The 27,673-nt window shown below is 43.9% G+C and overlaps 1 protein-coding gene across 2 annotated transcripts in view; it reads left to right on the top strand.

The window, feature by feature from the left end:
• NDRG1 (N-myc downstream regulated 1) overlaps nucleotides 1-26,122 on the top strand; it is a 49,929-nt gene extending 23,807 nt beyond the window's left edge. Inside the window, exons 4-17 of one of the 2 annotated variants that reach the window (XM_066623106.1) lie at nucleotides 4,818-4,923; nucleotides 6,744-6,864; nucleotides 8,479-8,541; nucleotides 9,523-9,583; nucleotides 10,059-10,145; nucleotides 11,297-11,353; nucleotides 12,218-12,321; nucleotides 12,907-12,963; nucleotides 19,834-19,885; nucleotides 21,207-21,254; nucleotides 22,673-22,708; nucleotides 23,598-23,649; nucleotides 24,392-24,547; nucleotides 25,950-26,122. In XM_066623106.1, coding sequence (XP_066479203.1) covers nucleotides 4,818-4,923; nucleotides 6,744-6,864; nucleotides 8,479-8,541; nucleotides 9,523-9,583; nucleotides 10,059-10,145; nucleotides 11,297-11,353; nucleotides 12,218-12,321; nucleotides 12,907-12,963; nucleotides 19,834-19,885; nucleotides 21,207-21,254; nucleotides 22,673-22,708; nucleotides 23,598-23,649; nucleotides 24,392-24,547; nucleotides 25,950-25,981 — 1,032 coding nt within the window. In that variant the 3' untranslated portion in view covers nucleotides 25,982-26,122. Of the gene's footprint in view, nucleotides 1-4,817; nucleotides 4,924-6,743; nucleotides 6,865-8,478; nucleotides 8,542-9,522; nucleotides 9,584-10,058; nucleotides 10,146-11,296; nucleotides 11,354-12,217; nucleotides 12,322-12,906; nucleotides 12,964-19,833; nucleotides 19,886-21,206; nucleotides 21,255-22,672; nucleotides 22,709-23,597; nucleotides 23,650-24,391 lie in introns of both variants that reach the window. The other variant, XM_066623107.1, reaches the window with a different exon arrangement.
• Nucleotides 26,123-27,673: the final 1,551 nt, after the last annotated feature.

Here is a 27,673-nt window from a genome sequence, read left to right on the forward strand (position 1 = left end):
TTTTTAGAATGACGATCTGTTGGGACCCACCAGAGGTGATGTCATGGCTGGAACTGACAGCATTAAGCAGGAAAGGTTTTTGACTCTCTGAGGCTGCAATCCTACCCAAACTTCGCCAGGAGTAAGCCCCATTGACTATCATTGTTAAAAGCATATACACAGTAGCCTGTTAAAAGATCGGTAACATTTCCCTAAATGCAGACACATTCCATGGTAGCATCAAGTCTAATATATTAAAAATAACATATTGAAATGAATGGGGACCCACCTGAAATGGGCTCGCAACCCACAGTTTGTGAAACACTGGGTTAAACCAATCTAGTTGGAGTTCTCTATACACTGTGGTAGTCTGCCTAGTAACATGGACTTGAACTTTTTTTATTAACCAAATAGGACTGGACTGTAACTAAAAGCCATCAAATTGTAGCTTTGGCTATGACTGTTGTGAGATTTCTCAGCTTTGTGACATGCATGCACAACAGTGCGGTGTGTTGCCTTTAACACTGTGCAGAGAACAAACTGGTGGGCTGCATCACTTCCCAAATAAACTTGAGTAATAGTGGCATAGGCTTGATTAGGTTTATATTGAAATATTCCAGATAAGATAAATGTACAGTGCATGTTCTTCTGAGCAGCCAATTTTTTTTTAAAAAAAAATTCTGCTTTGGGCAGAACTTGAGAGAGGTTGAAAAGCTGCTGCTGCATCACCCATTTGTGGGGCTTGTGATGAGAAATCAAGTCTAATGGCCCATAGTGGAGACGGCAAACCAGATCCAAAAGTGTGTGCTTGAGTTAACATAGGATAACTAGATTCTGCCTGTGATGTCTGAACTGTAAAGGCAGTTCCTTGACACATGCAAGCCTTTACTTCCTTCATGTGAACTGTGTTGTCACTTTTATCCATAGAAGATCAAATGGAAGGCACCAAATGCGGGCACAAAAGTGGATGTGATTGGAAAGGTGCTCACAACATTTTGAGAACCTGCCTCTACTTCTTCCATGGAAAGCCTTGGAGTTCAGTGCACAAACTACCATAGCCTCTGCCTAGTTTTGTGGCACCCAGTTTCATGCCAAAAACCAAACAGGCCTCTAAAAGTACCGTGACCGTTTTTACGTACAGTATCTGCTGCTCACATGGCTGTTTCTTAGAAACTGGCATACAGATGTCTCTTCTAATGAAGACAACTATCAGTCAAGTTGTCCAACTGCCATAGTTCAGACTGATGGCTCCCCTCCAACTTGTGTCTAACGGTCACGTGCAGTTGTGTAGCCTCCTGAGCAGGAATGTGCCTTGTAAAAAGCTAGAGAGGCATGAACAGATGGCACGTTTGTCTTTATCCTTCTAGCGGATTAGTGTACCTTGGATTTTTTTTTTCCAAGATAGTGTTTTAATACAAATCGGTCAGTAAAGAGCCTCTTACTATAACGTTGACGTTGATTAGGATGTGCTACCATCTGTTTTCAGTGTGCCACATCTTTAGGGGAAAAAATTCTTCCTGGAATCACAGGGGTAGCAGACATTTAGGTCAGTTATGTGAAGCTGGGAGCTTTGTTGTGATGAAGGGGTGTTTGATTTGCCTTTGCAATTAACACTGTCTTGGATTCTTCTGCAAGTAATGCTTGCGGTTCACTGAGAAAGTATTCATTCTTTTTAATCTGGCAAAGTACATAAACAAGAATGATGGTGGTGACTTGGAAGGCAGCAGTTATAATCTCTGCCTAGGATTAATAACCATGTTTTCTGGAACAGAAACCAAAAAGTCAAGTGTGAAAGGAGATGCAGTTGAGAGCAATGAAGGGCCTTTTACATTACAGAATGTTTGTAGAGACACTGTTTGTTGAGTAACCACACCACCTGAAGGGGGCTGCATAGCTCCAGACTTTTGAACAGGTGCAGCAGGGCTTGCAGTTGGCTGTGGCTCCCTAACCTGTGTCCACTGTGTATGTCAGTGATTTTCAATCTTTTTCATCTCACGCCACACTGACAAGGTGCTTAAATTGTCAAGGCACACCATCAGTTTTTTGACCATTGTCAAGGCACACCATGCTGTTGGTGGGGGGCTCACACCCCCCAATGGCCCTACTAATCAATGACCTTTCCCCCAAATTTCCACAGCACACCTGCAGACCATTTGCGGCACACCAGTGTGCCACAGACCAGTGGTTGAAAATAGCTGGTGTGTGTTAAGATGCGCAGCTTCTATACCCTGCCCCTTCACTTCACACACATGCCACAACAAATATCATCAGTGCAAAGTGTTAACACTTAAGGGTTAGTTTTTACAATATGGGTGTTATGCAGGGTAGCCTAACACCTCTGCCTGCCTCATCACATGGTTCCTGTGTACCAGATCACAACCTAGACTTGCCCTAATTCTGCAGTGGCTTCCCTGCCAGTCGCTAATGTCCAACGGATAGAACTGTGGAATTGAGAGTCTGACACTGGATCAGAATTTGGGTGTCTGCAAACACGAACCATGCCAACAGCATGGGTCTTTTCCACCTGGTTGGCACCCTGCCATGTGGCTGCGATACACAGCGCAGTAGCACAAAAACAGCAGCTTTCATGTAGCCTGCATGTGAAAGGGCCCTAAGCCTGCTCTTCTGCTGGTTTTCTATTTTCAGATCAGCCCAACTGACCCCTGGGGCTTAGTAGGCTGTAGCAATTGATAATCCTGGGGTATAGCCTGACCTCCAGCGATTGACACACAATAACCTCTAGCTGGAAATGCCTCTAAATCACTTCCAGTACTGACTGCATTCTGACAGCCAGTAGTTGTTTGCACTGATTTTTCTGTGTCATTCACCCCATTTTCCTTCCTCTCCCCAAATGTCCAATTACTTTCTTTACCTAGCTTTGGTACTTGGAACACTTTACTGTCTTCTGTGCTTGTTGCCCCTTTCTTACCTCTCTGGGGCAATTAACTACCATTAGTTTTTTTTAATGATCAGCTCCTGAGTTACCCTTTCTGAGCTGCCCTCCTGACCCTGGCCTTTCTTCATCATAATATTTGGCATTTATATGTCATTTTTTGGTTGTGCAAGGTGCATCAAAGGGAACGACTTTCAGGAGGGTGAGCTCTGCAGCTCTGTCCAGAATAAACTGGAGGTTCTGCTGCCCAGTAGTAAGACTGTCTATCTACTTGGGAATCGCATATTATGTTAACAGTACTATATAGTACTAGGATGAGTGTAGATTCCTGCAGAGAGTATTGTCTAGAAAGGCCCTTGTGAGCTCCTCGCCTCTTTCCCTATCACTCCAGTTGTCTGAGCTGTGTGGTATGGGCTCTTGCGGTCAAACTTGTCCTAAATCCTACTTAAGAATGACGTCCTTCTGAACTAGTTTGTGTTAGTTCTTGTGCTGAGGCATGATGGGAGCCCTGGGCTTAGGCAGAGCAGCAGGTTGGCTATATAACCCAGCTTACCACAGAGACCAAGTAAAACCTGATCCTCATTTTCTCTGTGGACTCCTTGAGATTAATATCAAACTGCGCTGTCTAAAAATGGTGTTGGACGTGGAAGATACTGCTTATTTATTACATAATGCTGTAAGTATTTCACCAGGGCAGGCAAGGGAAAAATTGAATGTTTAATAATAAGGTCTGTTTTAGTATTGGGGAAAACTTAAGCTGACTTGGGTGTTAAGTGCCTGTATACAGAAGTACTTGTTAAAACTTGGAGTAAAAAGGAACCCTGATACTTTTTCTTGCAGGTTGGTCTTCTTGGCTGTTATTAATGGTTGATCTAGCAGGAGTGCATTCCTTAATTAGCTCTGCTTCAAAACTTGCTACATGCAATGCTATTTAAACATGCTGATATGTGCAGCATGATGCGGTGAAAGCCTTTGAATCCAGAGCAAGAGCTGCAACACCAGATTTTGACTTTTCATCCTTCATTGTGTAAGGGCGCATGTTGTAACCTGGACCATATTTGTTGATGGATACTGGGCTTGTGTAAAAAAATTGTTGATGCTGCAACTTGAAGGTCAGGCTTGCTGGCAGCAGTACTTGTACAGATGTAAGCAAGTAGATTTCTAGACATTGAAAATCATTTTCCCATATCCAAGTATCTGTTTACCTGTTCTGTTCAGGGGCTGTCCAATAGCACCTCAGAGGTACTACTGACAGTGCAGGAAATGTTTTTCTAATCTTGTATTGACAAATTTCAGGCAGTTTTAAAACTTTTTGTAAACCTTTAGAATTTTTGAGTAAACAGCAAACAAACTTATTGTGCAGAGATACGGTTGCCTAGCAGACTAGGATTGCTTTGTTTATATTCCACCTTCACCTATGGGAACTCAAGTTGATGTGGAGTGCATCAGGTTCCCAGAAGGTATCTTATCATGCAGATCCAGTGCTACAGAATATAAAGCAAGGTTGCTGTATCACTGTCATTCAGACCATCCCCTGAGCTTGCAGGCAGAAGATAACAGCTTAATATTCTTGGCGTAATGAAGTCATCATGGTAGAATTTTGCAGATTTTTAAAGCAGGCTTCCTTTTCCTAGTAAAACATTAAATGGGGGGTGAGTGGGAACCAAATGGTCAAATCACTTTATCCAATGCAAGGTATTTGCCAGGGCACAGATCACTGTGGATGCAGTGAACTGAAGCCCAAACAAAGTTTTCTTATTCTTGTTGCAAGGCAAGACTTTACTGCTGGGACTTAAGAGCAGTTGTAAACAGACACCTGCATGCAGTCTGTCTTTATTAGTAATATTCCACGATTAAAGAATTCAGGCATCCTTTGGTTGGAGGTAGGAACTTTTTCTCTGGCTGTTCTGTGCAGTGTTCATAAGGTTGTCATTCTCTTCCATAGGAGCAAGATGTTGAAACTGTGCATGGCTCTGTCCATGTCACCATGTGTGGGACTCCGAGAGGAAACAGGCCTGCCATTCTAACATACCATGATATCGGACTGAATCGTAAGTGTGATAATAAACTGTCTTAGTTAGGACACATCTTGATTCCTATCATAGTTTATTGTGCCTTAAGATCTGCATCTAATCTCAATTGCTTTACTGCCTTATGCATTACTCCATGCTTGCAACACACTGGGTAATCTTAATGTTCATGCAAGTGACCCCCATGGTAAGCAGAATCTTCCTAGCAGTTATCAAGTGTAGCCATTGGTAATATAGCTAGAGACACACCTAGGAATCCTACAGCAAGTTTTCATAGTGCCTTTTTTTTTTTGCTGCACTCTTCTGTACTGATCAGCTAAGAAAACAGAGTTGCCTTTGAAGTGGGGCTTGCTTTGTCAGTACAACAGACCATGCTTCCAAAGTTGACTGTAGAAGAATCCATTTATCCTATGCTCGGAGCTTAAGGCAGGTGTTGCAGTTCTTGAATCTGTGGTCCAGATTAGGGTGTCCAGCTTTTTGAAGTAGATTCTTCCAATTTGTTTTAAATTCCTTACCCTTTTTGCATCTCCTTTCTTTTTTCTCTCCCCTTAATTCCTTCTCTGCTTTATAAATGATTCACAGTTCAATATACAGTTGTCTCCGCTTTTGGTGCTTGGACAATTAATTTATTCTGTGGGGTGGGGAGGTAGGGCAGTTTCACTTACTAGTTATGAAAGGGGAATTATAAATTTAAAAAGAGTACTGGTTACCAAATGTCCATCTAAAAGGCCAAATCAAGTCCCCTCAACTTGAGGGGCTTTCTGGCTGTTGCCATCCCTCTCTACAGCAGGGGGCAGATCCAAGGGGGGCATGGGTGTGTGGCCCCCCCAAACTGTCACGCCAGCAGGAAAGGGCGCCCACTGGGATGGGGAGCAAAGTTGGGTGAAATAGGAACACCCTCTGGGGGGAGGGGTCTGATGAGCCAAGTTGGAATGGGGGCCCAGGTCTACCCAGGGAGTAGATCTGGGCTACAAGTCTGGGTGGGAGCCCTGATCTACCCATCTAGCAAACCTTAGCCAGAGAGGCCAATTCAACTGAGAGCCCTGGTCTACCTAGCAGGTAGATTTGGGCTTGAAGCCCTGGCGGGAGCCCGGGTCTACTTGCCCAGCAAACCACGGCCACAGAGGCCATGTTCTAGCAGGAGTCCAGGTCTACACAGCAGGTAGGTCTGGGCAGGAGTCCAGGGCTACCTGCCCAGCAAACAGCCGTGGAGGTCGTTAAGTTGAACTGGGAGCCAAGGTCTACCCAGTTAATGGAGTACTTATGGCCCCCGCCCCAGACACAAACACTGGATCTGCCCCTGCTCTGCAGGCATGAGCCCCAGTACCAGCTAAGTGCCTTCATAATGCCATCTGTGCACTGTATCAGGTCTGGTAGAGAATGCCCTCTGTTTCAAAACTATTCTCAACTGGAAACAAAGTGCTGTGCAGATTAGCATTTAGTGCCTGGAGCAACTGGAGCTTACAGACGCTTAAAGTTTACCTCTCCCAATTCTTGATGCAAAGCTTCTGTTGGACTGTGTATTGCAAAAGTGCTTGTAGTCCGTGGCTAGTTTGCTTAACTGAAAAGTGAGGTCTTGCAGAAGCAGACGAGCTTTTTGGAATTATACCTTGTCATCATAAGCTTCCTGTTTTGGCAGTATTTCTCAGGAAGCTACAAGTTGATGAAGACTGAGTGTCACTCTCACTTTCTTGCCAAAGAAAATCCTAACTGCTGCTACATATGTGGACATGTTATCAAACTCTAGGGTGGACAGGTGTGTGGGTGTGCACATGGGCTCAGAGTCTTCCTACTGCAGGGTCACACAAACATTTAACAGTTCTCCTCTTCTTCCCCCAAAGATAAAACTTGCTTCAACCCTCTCTTCAATTTTGAAGACATGCAGGAAATCACACATCACTTTGCAGTCTGCCACGTGGATGCCCCTGGGCAGCATGATGGAGCAGCCTCCTTTCCAGCTGGGTGAGTGGATTCTGCAGTTTAAGAACATAAGAACACCAGAAGAGCCCCACTGGATCAGGCCATAGGCCCATCTAGTCCAGCTTCCTGTATCTCACAGCAGCCCACCAAATGCCCCAGGGAGCACACCAGATAACAAGAGACCTCATCCTGGTGCCCTCCCTTGTATCTGGCATTCTGACAAAGTTTATGCAAAGCATTTTCATCATGTCTGCCTTGCTTTCTTTAAGCATTCAAGGTGACTTGCAATGAGCTCTTGCCTCTCTGTAAGGAAAAGGCTGTGATTTCACACCCTTGAGGCTTCCTTGGAATCCATCTGTTTTGGAATCCTTGAGCTGTTGCTCAATGTGCTTTCAGTCTAAACTTCAGATTCAGAAAAGTACACTTCAAGAAGTCTTTGCACATTAAAATGACAGCAAACATGGCTGCTTCAGGGGTGGCATCAGAACATAAGAACGGCCCCAGTGGATCAGGCCATAGGCCCATCTAGTCCAGCTTCCTGTATCTCACAGCGGCCCACCAAATGCCCCAGGGAGCACACCAGATAACAGGAGACCTCATCCTGGTGCCCTCCCTTGCATCTGGCACTCTGTCATAGCCCATTTCTAAAATCGGGAGGTTGCACATGCTCATCATGGCTTGTACCCCGTAATGGATTTTTCCTCCAGAAACTTGTCCAATCCCCTTTTAAAGGCATCCAGGCCAGATGCTGTCACCACATCCTGTGGCAAGGAGTTCCACAGACCAACCACACGCTGAGTAAAGAAATATTTTCTCTTGTCTGTTCTAACTCTCCCAACACTCAATTTTAGTGGATGTCCCCTGGTTCTGTTATTATGTGAGAGTGTAGAGAGCATCTCCCTATCCACTCTGTCCATCCCCTGCATAATTTTGTATGTCTCAATCATGTTCCCCCTCAGGCATCTCTTTTCTAGGCTGAAAACTTTTCTAGGCTGAAACCTAGAACTTGTCTGGGTGGGGTATTGCCTGAGGACCCATATCAGAAGGCTTGCCTAGCTGAACCCTTGGGTGCAATGACAGCTCCTAGAATGCATTGAGGGTAGGCAGGGCAGCACAGAGAATCCCTGGAGTTCATTGCACATTTGACCCTAGTCTGACAAATCCAACTCTCTGCCTTGTATAGTGTCTGTACCTGAAAACATAACTTGCTATGTGTATAGTATAGTTTTATATGAAAACTTTTTTCCACTACATGTCTGTATGCACACTCCTCCTGCAATGCTTCAGTGCAATTGAAGGAAGGCTATTCTTTGGTGGCCAGGCTAACCCTGACTATTCAACTCCCATAGTGGTAAATGGGATTATTGTCACCAGGTGCAGCCTCTGTTCAAAAACATGACAGTGAATAAGGTGCATGAAACTGTCACACCATGTAATGAAATATGAAAATTAAGCTAAGACATCCAAATGCTTTTCCTGACGAACATTTGTCTTATAGGATAGTCTCAGCCTAGTATACTGGCATAGTTTGAGGCAAGCAAGTTTGCACTGTATGAGCTTTTGTCTGTTTACATTAGCCTTTGTTCAGGATTTTGCATCCTAACCTTTAACTGAAGTTGAGAAAGAATTCTGACTATTCAGTCATGTTTCTTGTAGATACATGTATCCTTCCATGGATCAACTGGCTGAAATGCTTCCTGGGATCCTCAAACAATTTGGGTGAGTAGAGTTATTCCTTTATAGCTGAGTCGTTTAGGATTACCAGTGTCACTTCAGTCAAGCAATTGTTCCCATATTATAGCAAATCTCAGTTGCCTAAAGAGGTTTATTTTGACACCTGATGACTCTGTCACAAATGTTACATTCAAAGTGCAGCAGCCCTGGAGTTCATTGTACATTTGACCCTAGTCTATAGGGTCACAGTTCTATAGGTACTGTGCTAACTGCAGAAGTCACTAGATAATGGAGGCAATCCTGGCTGGCCCAACACAGTAAAAGAGGCCCTTTGCCTATCTAATGTCTCCGTTTTCAGACTTTGTTGGACACCCTAATTGTGAAACTTGATTACCTCTACTGCCTGCCTGGAATTATAGTTACCCTTGTCCAGGAACAGTGCTGCTTGTAAGGTGTAGCTATTGTATAGGAAATGCCTGTTGTCTGTCCATTTCGTGGCAAGGCTTAGCTTTTTGCAACTCTTTAAGCTGTTCAGTATGTAGACTTGCACCTCATTTGAAATGGATACAGTGCTATTGCTCAGCTAATTTAAGTTGGGCTTCAAGTGTCTTTCTTTCATTTTCAGCCACATGATCTCATATTTCCATACCAGTGTGGAAGAATTGGGCTCCAATCATAAATAAGACCAATTTATTATAAAGATGCTTTTTGCACATGTCTTAAGAGGCTGCGGTGACTTGGCTTTGGCACACCTTAGTGTCATATGAGGAGAAAAAAGTACATAAGAATGTAGCGTGCTTCTCTGTGGTTACTAGGGTAAAAGCTATGCAGGCCAAGTAAATGGAACTGATTTCACATGGCGGGGTGATATGTATGGGTCGTGTCCCACATGGCAGAATTGTTCCAGAGAAATATCTGTGTAAGGATTGCTGAAATGAAAATGGGAAAGAATTAGCACGCTAGCACAAGCTGTTTCTCAGATGTGCCTAGAGCGTATTTGACCACATCTGTAACTACCCTTCATAGGTTGAAGAGTGTGATCGGAATGGGAACTGGAGCTGGTGCCTACATCTTAACCAGATTTGCTGTAAGTGTTTTTTGGACGGTGGCTTTCTTACAAGTTTCTGCATGTTACAGTATGGGACTATATTCAACATGCTATCTGCAGCTTCTGTCATACCATTGCATGACACGTGTGCATCTGGCTATCATATGGCAGGCATAAAAATCATGGCTCATAGCTTTTTAACTGCATTCTTCTATATTAAAACCTGGGTAGGAAAAGTACAGTTTGAAGTGCTGGATAAATTCAGATGGAAATGCTTTATTTGTCCTTATCATAAGGTAGGCCACGGTTCATAAAGCAGTACTGGGAGTACTACCAGTTCAGGACTAGCGGATGTGTCATGCATTAATTTGTTCGTTTATGTGCCTTCAACATGAAGATGGCGGTGTACTCTGTATCTGACATGGAGTTGTTTAAGTCCTTTTAAAAATGAAATCTTCATGCTGCATTTTGTTTCTCCACTGGCCATTTTTTCACATGACTTCTCAATCTGCAGCTCAACCATCCTGACATGGTGGAGGGTCTGGTCCTTATTAATGTCAACCCATGTGCCGAAGGGTGGATGGACTGGGCAGCAACCAAGGTAAATATTGCATCTTTTTTAAAGCCTGTGAATTCTTCTATGCAATATCAAGCGTTGCTGAAGCACAGTTTTGGACTTTTCTAGCCCATTGTTCTTAAACACTGGGGGAGTCTTTTGCCAAGTACAGCATATCTCTCTTCAGACAAATACTTTAAGAGGAGCTGGGGGAGTGAATACGGTTTCAGGACATGTTGATGTTGGAGTGGGACTTTGATGCCCATTTCCTTCTATGGGCACTGTACCTGTGTACACCATCCAGAGGTTTATAATGTTTGAACAGTGCTTGGTTTATTTAAAAGATGTGTATCCTTGCCTTATGTATGTTGGTGGCATGATGGCAATAAGATATACTGGTTGTGGGAATTATTGTTCCTTGATTGTGACTGATCTCTCTGTTCAGGGGTAAATGACTCTCAACACCATGATTGTGATATACTGGTTTGTTTAGAATCTGACATATCAAATGTTCATGAAGAGGCCCTCTCACTATTTTGGTCTCCGTGCTTAATCAGGGTGTTGTCTTGCTTGCTGACAGTTGATGAATTGGCATTTGAATTTAACTAATGCCATAGTTTGTAGTCTCAGTAAAATATTTTGACCCATTTGACTTGTGTCTGTAGTACCTTAACATAAATCCTCAAGGACTATAGATCTTAAAGCAGTGATTTTCAACCACTGTGCCATGGCTAATTGGTGTTTCACGAAAGGTCGCCGAGTGTGCTATAGGAGTTTGGAGCACTGCGGTTCAAAATTGCTAAAAAACCAATTCTGGCTTTTGTTTCCCGGGCAGCTGACTGTAGTAATGAATTGTGTGCCCCTCTTCCTCCGTTGTCTCTGTTGGTGCAGGAAGAGGGACAGACAATTTGTTACTACACACAGTTGCCCTAAGAACAGAGCTGCAGAACCCAAAAGTGTTTTCCAGACATCACAAGATATGAGAACCACAGAGGTCAGTGTGCCATGAAAAGAAAAATGTTGAAAAGCATGAAGTTGAACTGCATTGTTCCGTACTTAAAGATCTCTTTAGCTTGGGGAGAGGGAGAGTGTAAATGGACTACAGTATGATTTTATGTTTGAAGAATTTAAGAATTTTATTTTTTGACCACCAGAGACTGTTTAAACTATCTTAAAACATGTTTTCTGAACTCTAGATTTCTGGGTGGGCTCATGCCCTACCAGATATGGTCATCTCTCATCTTTTTGGCAAGGTAAGCATTGCAAAGGATTCTTCTCTTAACGCCGTGTCTCCTTGTGTTTAAATTTCAAACATCTACAGATGAGTAGAATAGGTGATATGTAGTTAAACTCTTCAGAACATTAAGAACTGTCCAAGGTTCACTTTTTCCATATGCATAGGAGATGCTGGTAGCTTACATAAAACTATAGCTTGTCATGTCATGGATTCTAAGACTTAAGGACATAGTCTTGTATGATCACATGTCACTAAAATTAATAATGCAGTTCAGTCCCTAAGACTTCTGCGTGTAAATGCGGTGGCACTACAATAAATTTGGGAGACTGAGGTTGCAATCCTACCCCATGCTCCAGCACCAATATAAGGGCAATGCAGCTTTGAGGTAAGGGAACAAAGAGGCCTCAGTGACTGCCACCTAACTGCAGGATGCCCCATACATCCCATTAGCACAGCTATGCCAGTGCTGGAAAGTTGGTTAAGATTTGGGCCTGAGAACCAAGCCACTTGTGTAACAGTGCTGGTATGAATTCAGACGGACTGCTATCCATTATAAAACTTCTGCTGCATGAAATATTTGGTAGTCACCTAAGTATTGGGTTGCATAGGTTATTTGCCTTTCTGCAAAAGCTCTATGTCATGTATTTCTGTTGTCAGGTTTTGGCCTTCTGTCTTTGAGCGTATGGAAGAATTCCATTCTTACAGCACTGCATAGTATGTGTAGTGCTGGTCATAATGAATATGGGGGAGTATTTGATATTCAAGCAGCCTTCTGGCTCAACAACAGCTTATTTCCAATTAATGGAAGTCAGCATTGAGTTTCATTGGATTGTGTGGCCTCCTTGCTTGTTTTTTGACAGCTTCATTTTTGTAAATTCAGGAAGAGATTCACAACAACCATGACTTGATCCATACTTACCGCCAGCACATCATCAATGATATGAATCAAAACAATCTGCATCTCTTCGTCAACTCGTACAACAGGTAATCTACTATTGGTTTCTTCAGTTTTCTTAAAGAAAACATACTCTGCAATTAGTTTAGGAGAATCTGCTACAGAAACTCAGGCTTCCCTGCAGGTCTAATATATAGCACAAGCTTGGTGCTAAATTTTGGGTTTCCATTTATCAAACTGGCTTGCTGTACTACTTACAAAAGAACTGAAAGCTGAAGGTTCAAACCCGTATTCCAGGTTGCTTCAGCCATTCTGGTTCCTAAAATTGAGTCTTTGTTATTACTGCTCCCAAAACTCAAAACCTTGTTTTCAAGCCCTTGAAAAGCAGTAGAGAGAGGAGGGAGAACTTGGAGATCTTGGAATATAAATCACATGAAATTTGTATTTACCTTTTGGTGTGTGAACTTTTAAAACACCAGCCTTGTGTTCTCAAGTTTGAGTAACCTTGAGAGCTAGAAATATTGAAAAGCTTAACATTAACAAGTGTGCATGCACCTTGGGGGGTTGCACATGGCTCCCCAGCCATGTGTTGCCAACTCTGAACCATTTAAGGAAATAGTGCACAAAAGTTGCGAAAAGTCCTTGTGCTTAATGCTCTTCTGCTCATTTTTCAGCCGAAGAGACCTGGACATTGAGCGCCCTGTCCCTGGGACGCAAGTTGTTACTCTACAGTAAGTACTGATCATGTTTGAATGCTATGGGTATAAGAAGGGGCAGAGGAATAAATCCGTCTAGGTTCCTACTGCATGAATGACATAAGTCCTAGGATACGGTGAACATGTTACAATGCATTAGTAAGTTGATGCGAGTCTTTTAGGCTAGTAAGAGGTGGGCTGTATAGGCAGTGGCCTTGGCCCAGTACATAAGAACATAAGAACAGCCCCACTGGATCAGGCCATAGGCCCATCTAGTCCAGCTTCCTGTATCTCACAGCGGCCCACCAAATGCCCCAGGGAGCACACCAGATAACAAGAGACCTCATCCTGGTGCTCTCCCCTACATCTGGCATTCTGACTTAACCCATTTCTAAAATCAGGAGGTTGCGCATACACATCATCGCTTGTACCCCATAATGGATTTTTCCTCCAGAAACTCGTCCAATCCCCTTTTAAAGGCGTCTAGGCTAGACGCCAGCACCACATCCTGTGGCAAGGAGTTCCACAGACCGACCACGCGCCGAGTAAAGAAATATTTTCTTTTGTCTGTCCTAACCCGCCCAACACTCAATTTTAGTGGATGTCCCCTGGTTCTGGTATTATGTGAGAGTGTAAAGAGCATCTCCCTATCCACTCTGTCCATCCCCTGCATAATTTTGTATGTCTCAATCATGTCCCCCCTCAAGCGTCTCTTTTCTAGGCTGAAGAGGCCCAAACGCCGTAGCCTTTCCTCATAAGGAAGGTGCCCCAGCCCCGTAATCATCTTAGTCGCTCTCTTTTGCACCTTTTCCATTTCCACTATGTCTTTTTTGAGATGCGGCGACCAGAACTGGACACAATACTCCAGGTGTGGCCTTACCATCGATTTGTACAACGGCATTATAATACTAACCGTTTTGTTCTCAATACCCTTCCTAATGATCCCAAGCATAGAATTGGCCTTCTTCACTGCCGCCGCACATTGGGTCGACACTTTCATCGACCTGTCCACCACCACCCCAAGATCTCTCTCCTGATCTGTCACAGACAGCTCAGAACCCATCAGCCTATATCTAAAGTTTTGATTTTTTGCCCCAATGTGCATGACTTTACACTTACTGACATTGAAGCGCATCTGCCATTTTGCTGCCCATTCTGCCAGTCTGGAGAGATCCTTCTGGAGCTCCTCACAATCACTTCTGGTCTTTACCACTCGGAAAAGTTTGGTGTCATCTGCAAACTTTGCCACTTCACTGCTCAATCCTGTCTCCAGGTCATTTATGAAGAGGTTGAAAAGCACCGGTCCCAGGACAGATCCTTGGGGCACACCGCTTTTCACCTCTCTCCATTGTGAAAATTGCCCATTGACACCCACTCTCTGCTTCCTGGCCTCCAACCAGTTCTCAATCCAGGAGAGGACCTGTCCTCTAATTCCCTGACTGTGGAGTTTTTTCAGTAGCCTTTGGTGAGGGACCGTGTCAAACGCCTTCTGAAAGTCCAGATATATAATGTCCACGGGTTCTCCCGCATCCACATGCCTGTTGACCTTTTCAAAGAATTCTATAAGGTTTGTGAGGCAAGACTTACCCTTACAGAAGCCATGCTGACTCTCCCTCAGCAAGGCCTGTTCGTCTATGTGTTTTGAGATCCTATCTTTGATGAGGCATTCCACCATCTTACCCGGTATAGATGTTAGGCTGACCGGCCTATAGTTTCCCGGGTCCCCCCTCTTTCCCTTTTTAAAAATAGGCGTGACATTTGCTATCCTCCAGTCTTCTGGTACCGTGGCTGTTTTGAGGGACAAGTTGCATACCTTAGTCAAGAGATCTGCAACTTCATTCTTCAATTCCTTAATAACCCTTGGGTGGATGCCATCAGGGCCCGGTGACTTATTGATCTTTAATTTATCAATGAGGTCTGAAACATCTTCTCTTTTAACCTCTATCTGACTTAACTCCTCGGTTAGGAGGGGCCGTTCGGGCAGCGGTATCTGCCCGAGATCTTCTGCCGTGAAGACAGATGCAAAGAACTCATTTAATTTCTCTGCCATCTCTAAGTCTCCTTTTATCTGCCCTTTCCCTCCCTCACCATCCAGAGGGCCAACCGCTTCTCTGGCGGGTTTCCTGCTTCTAACATATTTGAAGAAGCTTTTATTATTCCCCTTAATGTTGCTGGCCATGCGTTCCTCATAGTCTCGCTTGGCCTCCCCTATCACCTTCTTACATTTCTTTTGCCACAGTTTATGTTCCTTTTTATTCTCTTCATTAGGGCAAGACTTCCATTTACGGAAGGAAGCTTCCTTGCCCTTCACAGCCTCTCTAACTTGGCTGGTTAGCCATGCGGGCACTCTCCTGGATTTAGTGGAACCCTTCTTTCTTTGCGGTATACACCTCTGCTGGGCCTCTATTACTGTTGTTTTAAGCAGCCTCCATGCACTCTGGAGAGACTGGACTCTTTTTACCCTCCCTTTCAACCTCCTTCTAACCAGCCTCCTCATTTGAGGGAAGTCTGCCCGTCGGAAGTCAAGGGTTTTTGTTAGAGATTTGCCTGGTATTCTTCCCCCAACGTGCACGTCAAAACGGATCGCAGCATGATCACTGTTCCCCAATGGCTCAGTAACGTTTACATCTCTAACCAGGTCCTGCGTACCACACAAAATTAAATCCAGAGTCACCTGTCCTCTGGTGGGCTCCGTGACTAGCTGCTCTAAGCCACAGTCATTTAGCATGTCAAGAAATCCGGTTTCCTTATCGTGACCAGAACACAAATTGACCCAGTCAATATGAGGATAATTGAAGTCCCCCATGATTACAACCCTGTCCTTCCTTGTCACCTCCCTGATCTGTTTCCTCATTTCAAGGTCCCCATCAGATTTCTGGTCTGGAGGACGATAGCACACCCCCAGTATTACATCGCTGCTCAAGCCTGGTAATTTAACCCACAGAGATTCTACGGTGGAGTCGGACCCACCTTCAGTCTCTACTTTGCTGGATTCTATCCCTTCCTTAACATAAAGGGCCACCCCACCTCCAACACGCCCCTGCCTGTCCCTCCTGTAGAGTTTATAGCCCGGGATTGCGGTATCCCACTGATTCTCCGCATTCCACCAGGTTTCCGTTATGCCCACTATGTCAATATTTTCCCTTGTCACCAGACATTCCAGTTCTCCCACCTTTGCTCGTAGACTTCGGGCATTCGCATAAAAGCATTTATACACGGAATGCCCCAGGATGGGCTGCTTATTCGCTCCTTTGTCCCCGCATCCTCTCATTGTGCCAAACCGTCTATCACATCCCATCACCCTACCTTTCCCAATTTCTTCTCCTACCCTGCCTTTGTCTTGTTGTTCTCTAACCTCCCCATCCTCATCCCATAGGGATGAGGAGTCCCGAACCGGATGCCCCTCGGCTCCTGTCGGCCTTCCCCCAGGGATCAGTTTAAAAGTTGCTCTGCCACCTTTTTAATGTTATGCGCCAGCAGTCTGGTTCCATTCTGGTTCAAATGGAGCCCGTCCCTCTTGTACAGGCCCCGCTTGTCCCAAAACGTTCCCCAGTGCCTAACGAATCTAAACCCCTCCTCCCTACACCACCGTCTCATCCACGCATTGAGACCCCTGATCTCCGCCTGCCTAGCTGGCCCTGCGCGTGGAACAGGTAGCACTTCAGAGAACGCTACCTTTGAGGTCCTGGCTTTCAGCTTCCTGCCTAAAAGCCTAAATTTGGCCTCCAGGACCTCCCAGCTACACTTGCCCACATCGTTGGTGCCGACATGCACCACAGCCGCTACCTCTCCCCCAGCACTGTCTACCAGCCTGTCTAGACGAGAAGTGATGTCCGCAACCTTCGCACCAGGCAGGCAAGTCACCATGCGGTCCTCACATCCGTCGCAAACCCCCCTCTCTATGTTTCTAATAATCGAATCCCCCACTACAAGAAGCCCCCGACCCCCCTCCCGCCGAGGAGTATCCCGAGTGCGCTCGGATACGGGCCCATCCCCTGGAGAAGGGATCCCCCCTAGGGGATTGTTTCCCTCCGCTCCAGGATGACGTCCTCCAGTCCCGAGACTTCCCACCCGGGCAGCCGAGGAGCTGCACGCCTGAGGTTGGGACGAAGCCTGATCGTCCCCGGAAGTCTCCCCACGGTCCTCCTCTGGCTGCCTGCGCTTCTCCAGGTCGGCCACCAAGGCTTCAAGGGAGCGGACGCGTTCCCTGAGAGCCTGGAGCTCCTTGCACCTAGGACACACCCATGACTTATGGCCCAGAGGCATATAATCATACATGTGGCACTCGATGCAGAACACTGGATAGCCCCCACCCTGCTGCTGGCTGTCTGACTGCATAGCTTTTTTGTTGTTGTTGTTGTTTTATTTAGGGGTCCTTTTGAAAACTGTACACTGGATAGCAGCCCTCTTCTCAAGGGAAGAGGAAGGGCAGTGTATGGGGCCCTGGCCTCCTCGCCCTGCTGCTGAACTCGCCCAGATGCTAAACTCTTGTGCCTTACCTGGCACTTAGTTCCCAGAGGCACTTGGTGTCCCAGAGGCCACACGTGTCTGCAGAGAGCCTCACGCGATGGCCTGCCTAGCTTTATACTCCTGGCTGGCTCCTCCCCCCTCCTTCCTTCCTGATTGAAAGGGGGCTGGCCTTCCCAGGTGAGTTTACAAAAGCTCAGGAAGGCAAATGGCTGCTGATGGGCGTGACCTACTCTGCAGGCTCCTGAATGGACTGCTTGGATTAGCCTAATGGGGCTCTTAATGGGTTGGGAATTGGCCCTTCCTAGGTCCTTTCCCTCCTAGTTCTGTTCTCTTAGGCTGGACTGTTTTTGTAACCTCAAGCTAGTTTTTATTTGGGTTTGTTTAATTATTTATTGCTCTCTAGATCCTGTGTCCCAATTTACTGACCTGTTTAGGTTATGTTCTAACTTAGATTAGGTTTAACCTGGGTTAAGTATAGGTTTAATTTAAACAAGTAGAAAAAAAAACCTGCTTTCCACTTTAGAAGTAGAAGTAGAAGTAACTGCCTGTATTCCTCTATTTCATTTTAGATTTTTCTCTCCAGTTTTCAGGTAGATTGCAAAGAGCTGTATTGGCAAATATGGCACTGTTGTAGAATAGGAAATGAAATTAAGGAAATTAAGTCTTGACATTTAGAGTTGCGTTGCATTAGTAAGTGGATCCTGAACCTACCATTATGACCTGACCTTATCTACATGGGTTTATCAGAGCTGAATCCTTGAACTGTACCTGTTTGAAGTTCTTCTCAGGCAGAAGTTTTATATTACGTGTGTGGGGAGGGGGGAGAGACGATAAAACTCTTGTCAGAATTATCTGTGAGATTCTAGGGGGAGGGGTTATACTAGAGTCAAAGGGCCACAGTGCCCTACTTTGAGAGACATATGAATAGACAGGCACCTGCAAAGGACAATTTATGGCTTTGTGCCCTGCCCTCCTTCTGATACTCAGGCAGTCTCTGTATCTCCCTATGCCCCCAAATGCTTCCTCTGATTCTTAAGATCTTAACTTCAACAGTAGACATGAGGAAGGGTGACATCGACTTGCTTTCTAATCTCATTTATTAAGAAGGTAATGGTAGGTAGATCTTAGTCTTTTACCTTTGATGGCTCAACAAACTGAAGCTTACGGGGTTTAAGTACTTAAAAACTGGAAGGTAACTGGCTTATTGTTGAGCTGTCCCAGTTACTGAGTCTCACAAATGTGTAGTGACTTGATAACTGTCATACCGTGAAGTTTATTACCTTAGTTTAAAATGAGTAGAAATAAAAATATAAAAAACATAGAAAGCAAAATACAGGTGGGGCCTCTTTATCCACACCTGCGCATTTGACTTGGCAAAGGTACCAGACCCCCGGTGGAGGGCCTCACCTGAACTACCAGATGTGACTGGATGTGTCTTCTGTGTGAGAGGCTTCCTGAAGTCCAGGGAGGCTACACGGCCTCTCTGGGCCGCTGAATACCACTAGATGCAACAGTCACACCCAGAGGTCCTTGGATGGATCCCACCTGCGGATTCTGAAGTCCATCTGTATAACCCTAGTTATTGTTGAATGATCAGCGCAGGGCTGGCCCATTCATTAGGCCAACTGAAGCAGTCATTTCAGGAAGCAGAGTGGTAGGTGCCTGTGTTTTATCTGCCTACTTATCTTCACTTTTCCTTTTCCTTCCATTCCCTTGATTGCAAAAAGAAGAGAGTCAGAGAGGAAAAAATATGGAGGGGAGGAGAGTGCTGAACATTGGAGGCTGGCACATCACTGGCTAAAGGGGGCAACATTTGGCTTGCTGTCTGGTGTCAGGAAGTCTTGTTCTGGTCCTGAATCAGGGAGGCTGAAGTTCAGAAGCCTCTTTGTTTGAATTGTGGAATGTGGGCAATGTTGACCTTTCTCTTCCACCCAGTCATAAGGCTGTTTTGGATAGAGAGATCTACTGAGGACCACTGTAGTGTTAGGTAGATGCATAGGCATTAAGGCCTGATATGGTTGCCTTGCCTACCTGCTCCTCTGATAAATACAGTTGTCGTCCCCCTAGCCACGAGGAAGATGTTCCTGCTGCTATCACAGATACTCAAAACTACAGATAGCTGCAAACCTTATACTGTTGCTCCGTGCCCATGCAAGCTCTCCAGACTGCTTCCTCTTCTCGCCTGCTTGTTAGTGCTTGCCCTACAAGTGGAGGGTGGTTTGTTGGGCAAGCAGTAACAAGCAGCTGTGAAGAGGAAGTTGTTTGGAGGGCTGCAAACAAGTGAATGAAACAAAAACAGATGAGAAGAGCTTGATGGGGCAACTTAATATTATTAAGACAACCCAAAACCTTCAGTGATGTCTTTCTAACGACTTTCATAAAATCATGAAGCCATTAAGATGAGGAGAAATGACTGTTTCAATTATTTGCTTCCAGGTGCCCTTCACTATTGGTGGTTGGAGACAGTTCTCCTGCGGTTGATGCTGTGGTATGTACAGTCAATTTGAGAAGATTCTGCTTTGTGTTTGCCACTTGTGCAAATCCAGCATGGGGATGGAGTACAGCAGTACTCTGTAGTACTGCCAGTGTTGCTTGCCATGAATTGCTCAGTTTTGTGTATACAGTAGTGTCCTAAAGTGCTTTACAATGTTGTCTTCAGCAACTCTATGATGCAACCCATCATTTTGAAGTTGCCAATAGTCAGGATTTGTTGCTTGCCCGGGGTTGATTTTTGAACCTGGATCAAGGCCACTGTTCTGCTAGCTCTCAGTGACTAACACTTATTTAAATTTCTACACTGCTTTTCTCCCATATGTTGGTGGCACCCAAGGCAGCTTACAACATAAAAACACAAAGTGAAAGATTAAAAGAGTACTAAAACATAAAACAATAAAGGAAATCAGACCCCAATAGAGCACGTAAAACTATTAAAATTCCATGCTTTAAGTGTCAACCTGTCATGTCAGCAGTGAAATACAAACTTGAATGAAAAGTCTTGATGCCCTACCAAAAGGTCTCCAGAGAGGGAGCCATTAATTCCAGTGGGAGAGAATTACACAAATGAGGAGCCACCACTGAGAAGGTCCTATTTCTATAATAAAGTTCTGAGTACCTTCAGTAATCTTTGATTCCCATCTGTAGCTTCACATTAGGAAAAGTGGCTAATTGAGATGCTAGTAGAAGGAAGGGCAAGTAGTTCACTGGGGTTGTCCCCTGCACTTCAGGTGGCAGCACTGACTCAATGCATAGCTACCTAGAAAATTCAACCCACTGTTTTGCTTGCAATCGGGTGCCTACTCAGTTGTCACTGACTAAAGCAGACTAAAATTGTCATCCTTGCATCTGGCATTCTGACATAATCCATTTCTAAAATCAGGAGGTTGCGCATACACATCATGGCTTGTACCCCGTAATGGATTTTTCCTCCAGAAACTTGTCCAATCCCCTTTTAAAGGCATCCAGGCCAGTCACCATCACCACATCCTGTGGCAGAGAATTCCACAGACCGACCACACGCTGAGTAAAGAAATATTTTCTTTTGTCTGTTCTAACTCTCCCAACACTCAATTTTAGTGGATGTCCCCTGGTTCTGGTGTTATGTGAGAGTGTAAAGAGCATCTCCCTATCCACTCTGTCCATCCCCTGCATAATTTTGTATGTCTCAATCATGTCCCCCCTGAGGCGCCTCTTTTCTAGGCTGAAGAGGCCCAAACGCCGTAGCCTTTTCTCATAAGGAAGGTGCCCCAGCCCAGTAATCATCTTAGTCGCTCTCTTTTTCACCTTTTCACCTTCTCCTTTTTTCCTCACAGGTTGACTGCAATGCTAAACTTGACCCAACAAAGACAACGCTTCTAAAGGTAATGTAAGAATTATGTCTGAAGCAGAGCTCTTTAGCTTTAATAAAAAACTAAGCCTTTCCCAATGGATTTTAACATAGTGATTAGTCCTAATGCAGGGACTTCCCTTGGGCAGGGATATACTGAGCAATAGCTCTAAAATCACCAGAGAGCACTGTGTGTGTATGTATGTGTAAGCAATACAGACTGAAGTCCATGAGTTACGAAGCTGCTCATGGCCTCCTTTCTCTTGCTCTACTGTATGCCAAGCGGCTGACCTATATTTTTGTACTCTCATTAGGACTCAAAGCATTGTTAGAGGTCAGAAGATAATGCTACATTTAGAAACTCATTCCATAATGGATTTTAATCCTGGCAAGACTTAGTTTCAGAATATCCTCTCCCGATTTTGTTCCAAGCTAGTGAAGGAGCATCCCCCCCCCCCCGGCTGTTTGGGCAAAAATCTACGGACTTTGATTTTTGATGGAGTTCTTCCAGTGTATGTTCATTTCAATGTCGTGTATGCAGTCATGCTGTTGCATTGCTCAAGCCAGTTATGCTAGAGATTCCTCTATAAAAGTCAGGTATTTTTACTTACTCAAATTAAAGCTGTACATTTTGAAATGGTAGATGATCAGCAGGGCTGAAGGCCAGACTCTGCACTTCTTTCCGTAATTCCAGAGCTCCGTTCTGTTGAAAATAAATTGAATCCTGCCTCTTTGTTTACAAACTTCTCTGTCTTGGGTGGTTATATTCTAGGAGGACAAAATGCATTTGTGGTAGGGAACTGATGAATGCTGGTCATCAACAGACACTTTCTTACTGTGTTTTTACCAAGGAGACCACCAGATTGTATTTGTATAATGACTTGCAGCAATTTTTGTTACTAATATTGCACCTGACCAAAGGAAATGGCAAGCTCCCTTTAACATGAATGCAAATTCAGCTGCTCTTGCTATCTGGCTACCTTTTTAATAATGCAGCCCCTCCAGGTTTGGGAACCTCGGAACTGACAGACATTTCTGCACTTTCCTTTTACACTCTCCCCTAATGAGGTGTCTGGGTGACATACTTTCTACACTTCTAGTGGGAACCAGGAGTCTATCTCATTGCATGAGTGTGTTATTTATTTATTTATTTATTTTTATTTTAATTTATTTAATTATTTATTTATTTAATTTATTTATTTAATTATTTATTTAATTATTTAATTATTTAATTATTTAATTATTATTATTATGGAAGCACCAAAACAAATCCAGGAGAAAATTGTGTTTTCTTCTGCATGATACACTTTCATGCATGAAGATCAAGAGTGTGAGCAGCAGTATTTTAGCACTGCCATGTAGCAAAACGTCTTGGGTGTAAATTGTAGGTGTATGTGACAAAACAGATTCCTTTTAAAATTGTTACAAAATCTTTTTTTTACTTTTTTGCAGATGGCCGACTGTGGTGGTCTTCCTCAGGTTTCCCAGGTAGGATCTGATTAAAGAGAATTGACTGTGGGGATGGTTTTTTCCTAGTGCTACAGCCTAATGTTTCCTCATTGGACCCAAGTACTCCTATCTCTGCAGTAACAGGTTTCTGAGGATCTCTGTTACAAGATGCCCGAGTGTCCTTGCAGCTTGTCTAAAATACGGCCATAAATTTCCATTCCAGTTGCAGTATACTTTTCTCTGAGGTGGTGCAGTGAACATCAAGACTCCTAATGGGTAGCGGCTTGTTTGCTTAAACTTTCTTTACCAGGCCCTAGTCATCCATTGTAGTTTCAGAGCAAAGCAAATGAATGAGCACGACTGCTACTTCCAGGCCTGTCAGAGATAATGGAACATATCCTAATTTATTTGGAATTGCTGCTAACTTCTTACTAAACTCTTCTGTCTGGGATATGGAAAAATAGCTGATATTTAATAGGCTCTTAACAGTCTTTGTACAGATGGAAAAAGAGACACTTTGTGGAAGGTCAGAGTCTCTATTAGCTGAGACCTACTAGTCTTGCTCAAATAGCAGAGTCCAAACACTCCATACCCCATTAGCTCACCTTCCACTAGGCTGGTGTGAATTTCCTGGCTACTGAGTCAAAAGTTGTTATTACGACATATTCGCATATTTACTCATGTAAATAAAAGCTCAGGATGCCTTACTTGGGGCGATTCCTGACTGTTCAGTAGCATAGTAGAATGTGGGATGTTACCACAGATGTCAGTTCTAGCCATCTTCCCTGATGGCTACTAAATCCTTGGTCATGTGGAGGTACTAAGGAAGTAAATATTGTTCAGAGGTATGGTGTCCAGAGCAGAGAAACTGTCTTCCATTGGCAATATAATGTGTGCAATAATGTCAAAATGTTTTGTTCTTTTGCAGCCTGCAAAGCTTGCTGAAGCTTTCAAATACTTTATACAGGGAATGGGATATAGTAAGTATGTTTTGAAGTGCACTAGCTTTATACTGTGGTAAGCTTGCTTTACAACAGTATAGGGGTATCTCTTGTCTGAGTTGCTGTAGATGCATTAAGCGCTGTGAGCATGTGGATTAGGTTCATTTTGCCTATAAGAAGTGTGGGGAAATGGAAACGGAAAGCCCCCAAGTGTCCCAGTAGTTCACATGGCACACTTTCCAGACCGAAACAAAATGCTGACCGTCTTGGTTCAGAAATTTGACTTGGAAAGTACAGTTGAACTGTAAATAGATACTCATGAAATCCTGCTTTGTGCCACATCTGACCACCTTGGCTGCGTGGGGTCCATTGTCCTTAAGTTTTCAAATCCCAGATGTCTACCTACTTCTTACCATAGCTCTTTCTCCTAAGCCCTAAGGATTATTCATTAGACAGACCTTTCCTCAACTCTGGGCTGCCTTGACCTCTTCCACTTAGGTCTTTGCAAGAGGTCAAGGCCTACTGTCTGCTTTCCTTCTGTCTCCCCGTTGCAAATGAATTTTGCAGCATCCTCGATACATCTTACTGGCATGCTATTGGTCTGTCCATCCCTTTCAGTATCCCCCCCCCCCCAAATCTTCTTGACTGGATCTTCTGAACACTTCTATATCCATAGATTTTGTATGCTGCATTTTATATCTGCTGAACTAGATAACTTTCATTTTTAAAAAGAACTACACAGATAGTCAATGCCCCTTTAACATGTAGATTTTCCTTGCAGTGCCTTCTGCAAGCATGACCAGGTTAATGAGATCCCGCACAGCATCTGGTTCCAGCGTAGCATCCCTCGAAGGGTCCCGGAGCAGATCCCACACTGGCGAAGGATCCCGGAGCAGATCCCACACTGGCGAAGGTGTCAGGAGCAGGTCCCATACAGGTGAAGGCTCCCGGAACCGTGCTCACACAGACACCCACATCGAGCTCACTCCTAACTCTGCAAACAACACTGAACAGCCAAGTCCCAAGTCAATGGAAGTTTCCTGTTAGATGGAAGGGGCTTAATTGAAATCCAGACTTACCAGTCACCCCCATGTATCACAATATTGGATATTTAACCTAAAGTGTTTTTTATAACACAAGGCTCTGTCCCCCACCCAGAGTTCAACAGGGGCCAATAAAGCAAACATCTCAGTCACTGTTTCCCTCATAGAGGTTGCTGCTATTCTTTCTTCCAACTAATTCTAGATCCTTTAATAAAATATGTTCAATGGCAAAACGTAACAGCACTTGTGTGCACCAAGAGTAAAACCTAACGTGCCCAAGGGTCTTGCTGAAAAACAGAATATCTGCTTCAATATCCTATTTCCTAACCCATATGATTTTTAAAGGGGAGGGCAAACTTTGCCCTATTTGAGTTTGCTTTGGGGAAAGCAAAGCACAATGAGATGCTTTTAAAGAAAAAAATTGCAGCCTCATTTTGAAGCTGGAGTTACTCAAATATGTACATATTTAAATCAAATGGTATTGTGTATTTTGGCCTTTTGAGTAGTGTTCAAGGCCTATTTTCTTACATTAATATGTGATTTAAAATAGGGAACTTAATGCAACTTTCAGGCAGACAAAATCTTAAGCCTTCTTTCATGTTATCTGAGACTTCGTTGCAGTGTTTCTCCTTTAGAATTTAAACTGCTTAACCAAGTTAAAGGCGAGGTTAAAATTGAATTAAACAGCGACCTAGCATTTGGTCTTGTATCTCAGCAAGCATTTGGAAGAAGCTAAGCTAGATGGCATAATCATGCCTTTTAGGATTGCTGCCTGGGAAGTAGGCATGGCAGGTGAGGCTGCTGGGTTTCCTTGTTGGTTTTCTCTAATCTCTGCTGACTAAAGATTGTATGTGTTGCAATAGTTGCAACGAGGGTGCTCCAATCAAGGTTGCATGGTGTGCTCATCAAATTCAGCAGTAGGTTTGTCTTTGTCTGGGATAACTTGCATAATGCTTATACAGTACTACATATGCAGCTGCCATGTTGATCAGGCCCTAAAAGTGCTGGATAAGTATATGCTGTGGAGGGAAGGAGAGACAAGACTGTAATGGCAATAGATTTAATGACTGAAAATGTAGGCACATTGATTCTGCAACCTGATGTTATCCTCCTGATCTCAGCAGAGCTGTATTTTGGGAAGCAAAATACAAATTTGTATATGAAAATTTGTTGGGGAGCAAACCTGACAAATTTTCAGCATGGATGGGAACTTTAGTTCTTGCATACTATTTTTTTTTTTACCACTGGCTTCTATTTGGTACATCACAATTTGTAACATAGCTAATGATTTTTCAGATATCAAGCAACTACAGCATCAAATACCTTGACGCCTGAACATCTTGGGTAGTTCAAGAGAACCAAGCTCTAGTGTAGACTAATCAACCTCTTTGTAAAATGACTGAAGAGTTTCCCAGGTGGTTTGCAGGGAAGAACAGCAGACTATAACCGAGAGGATAAACTTGTCTATTTGGGGAAAGTTTATTAATGAATTATTTGTATTTATTTCAAAAACAAAATAAATTTGTAACTTTGCAGCGGTTTGTGTCTGTTCTGTGTCCTGGGCATGGTGGCAACCTTTTGGGAAAGAATTGGTTCTATTAGTATGAAAGGGCATGGCCCTCCCACTTTAGATGAGTCAGTGTAATTGATAGTTATACATGCAAATATAATCCAACCAGAGGTTGAAAATGCACCTTGCTGCTTAGGAGTTGTGTGGACTTCTGCAGGTGTTCACATTACAAGGGGTCAGAGGGGACCTGCCCTTAGTGAAACCACAAGTGTCCTACTTAAGTTTTCAAAAAAAAAAAAAGTAGCTGATTCTGTGTCATCCCATAATTTGAGCACTGGGTCTATTTTTGAGTCCCTGCAAATAAAGATTACGGACAGTCAGGAGCACTTCTGCATCTGTACCTAAATGATGTCATTGGTTCTTTAACAGTTCCTGACCAATGAAAAAGATAAGAGCCTCGCTGGATCAGGCCAAAGACCCTTCTAGCTTCCTATATCTCACAGTGGCCCACCAAATGTCCCAGGGAGCACATAAGACAACAGGCACAACCTGCGTCCTAGTGCCCTCCCCTGATTCAGTTAGGAGAAATGCCAGGGCACGAGACAGTGTTCTGAAGCTGTGCACATGCACTCTTATGATCATAAGATGTATCTAGCTGTTGCCATAATACTTCCAAGTCCCTGTAGCCTTACGAACTAGAAACTTGCCACTGACAGCTGGGACACCCAGAATGAGAAGTTCTACATCCAGAACCAATTTCTGCACAGCAAAACTGCAAATATGTCTGCATCATTTTTTGTCTAGAATGAATGGTTTGAGTTCTAGCTACCAGAAGAAATTGTTCCTGTTTACAGCAGTTAGTATCCTTCATTATTTCAATTAAATACTCATCTCCCTTTTTACATTACAGCTGTTAGGATTTGTTTTTTCTGCATTAACTTGATTTATTTTCCATAATACACCCATATAACTATAATAGTTTAGATCAGGTCGTACCTCACCAGCCTTTGAAAATCCTTCAGACTTAACCTGCCAACTAGCATGCACATAGGAGTGACCCAGTAGCTCTTTTCATCAAAAGGCTTTTATGAAACCTGAGTGTACATCAAATCTGTGGGGTGGGGTGAATCTGGCAGCAATGGTGCACACTAGATCCTCTCCCCTCTTTTTCAAGCCTCCCTATCTCCTTTGTCTCCTTGAACTTGCACCAGTGAAATTGCCGGCACAGGTTTGAAACAGGAGGCTTGCAGTGAGCAATAAGGGGATTTAAATCCCTTTCCCCTCCTGATCTGCCCTCCCCCTCCACTGGTTTCAGCATGCCTATTTTTAGGAAGGATAGAATTGGGCTCTTAACCAGTCAATTAATTAAGGGATGAGAGTTTAAGAAGTTAGCTTTGCTGGGTCTTTATCCAGGGCAGGACTGTTGATTTTACAAAAGTACATTGAAGCTGTAGAGGTAGCTGCCTTTAAAGAAAGGAACAGTTTGGGGGCAGCCTCATGTCTATGATCT

This window comes from Tiliqua scincoides, chromosome 4 (assembly GCF_035046505.1).
Source record: "Tiliqua scincoides isolate rTilSci1 chromosome 4, rTilSci1.hap2, whole genome shotgun sequence".
NCBI classification, from domain to species: Eukaryota; Metazoa; Chordata; class Lepidosauria; order Squamata; family Scincidae; genus Tiliqua; species Tiliqua scincoides.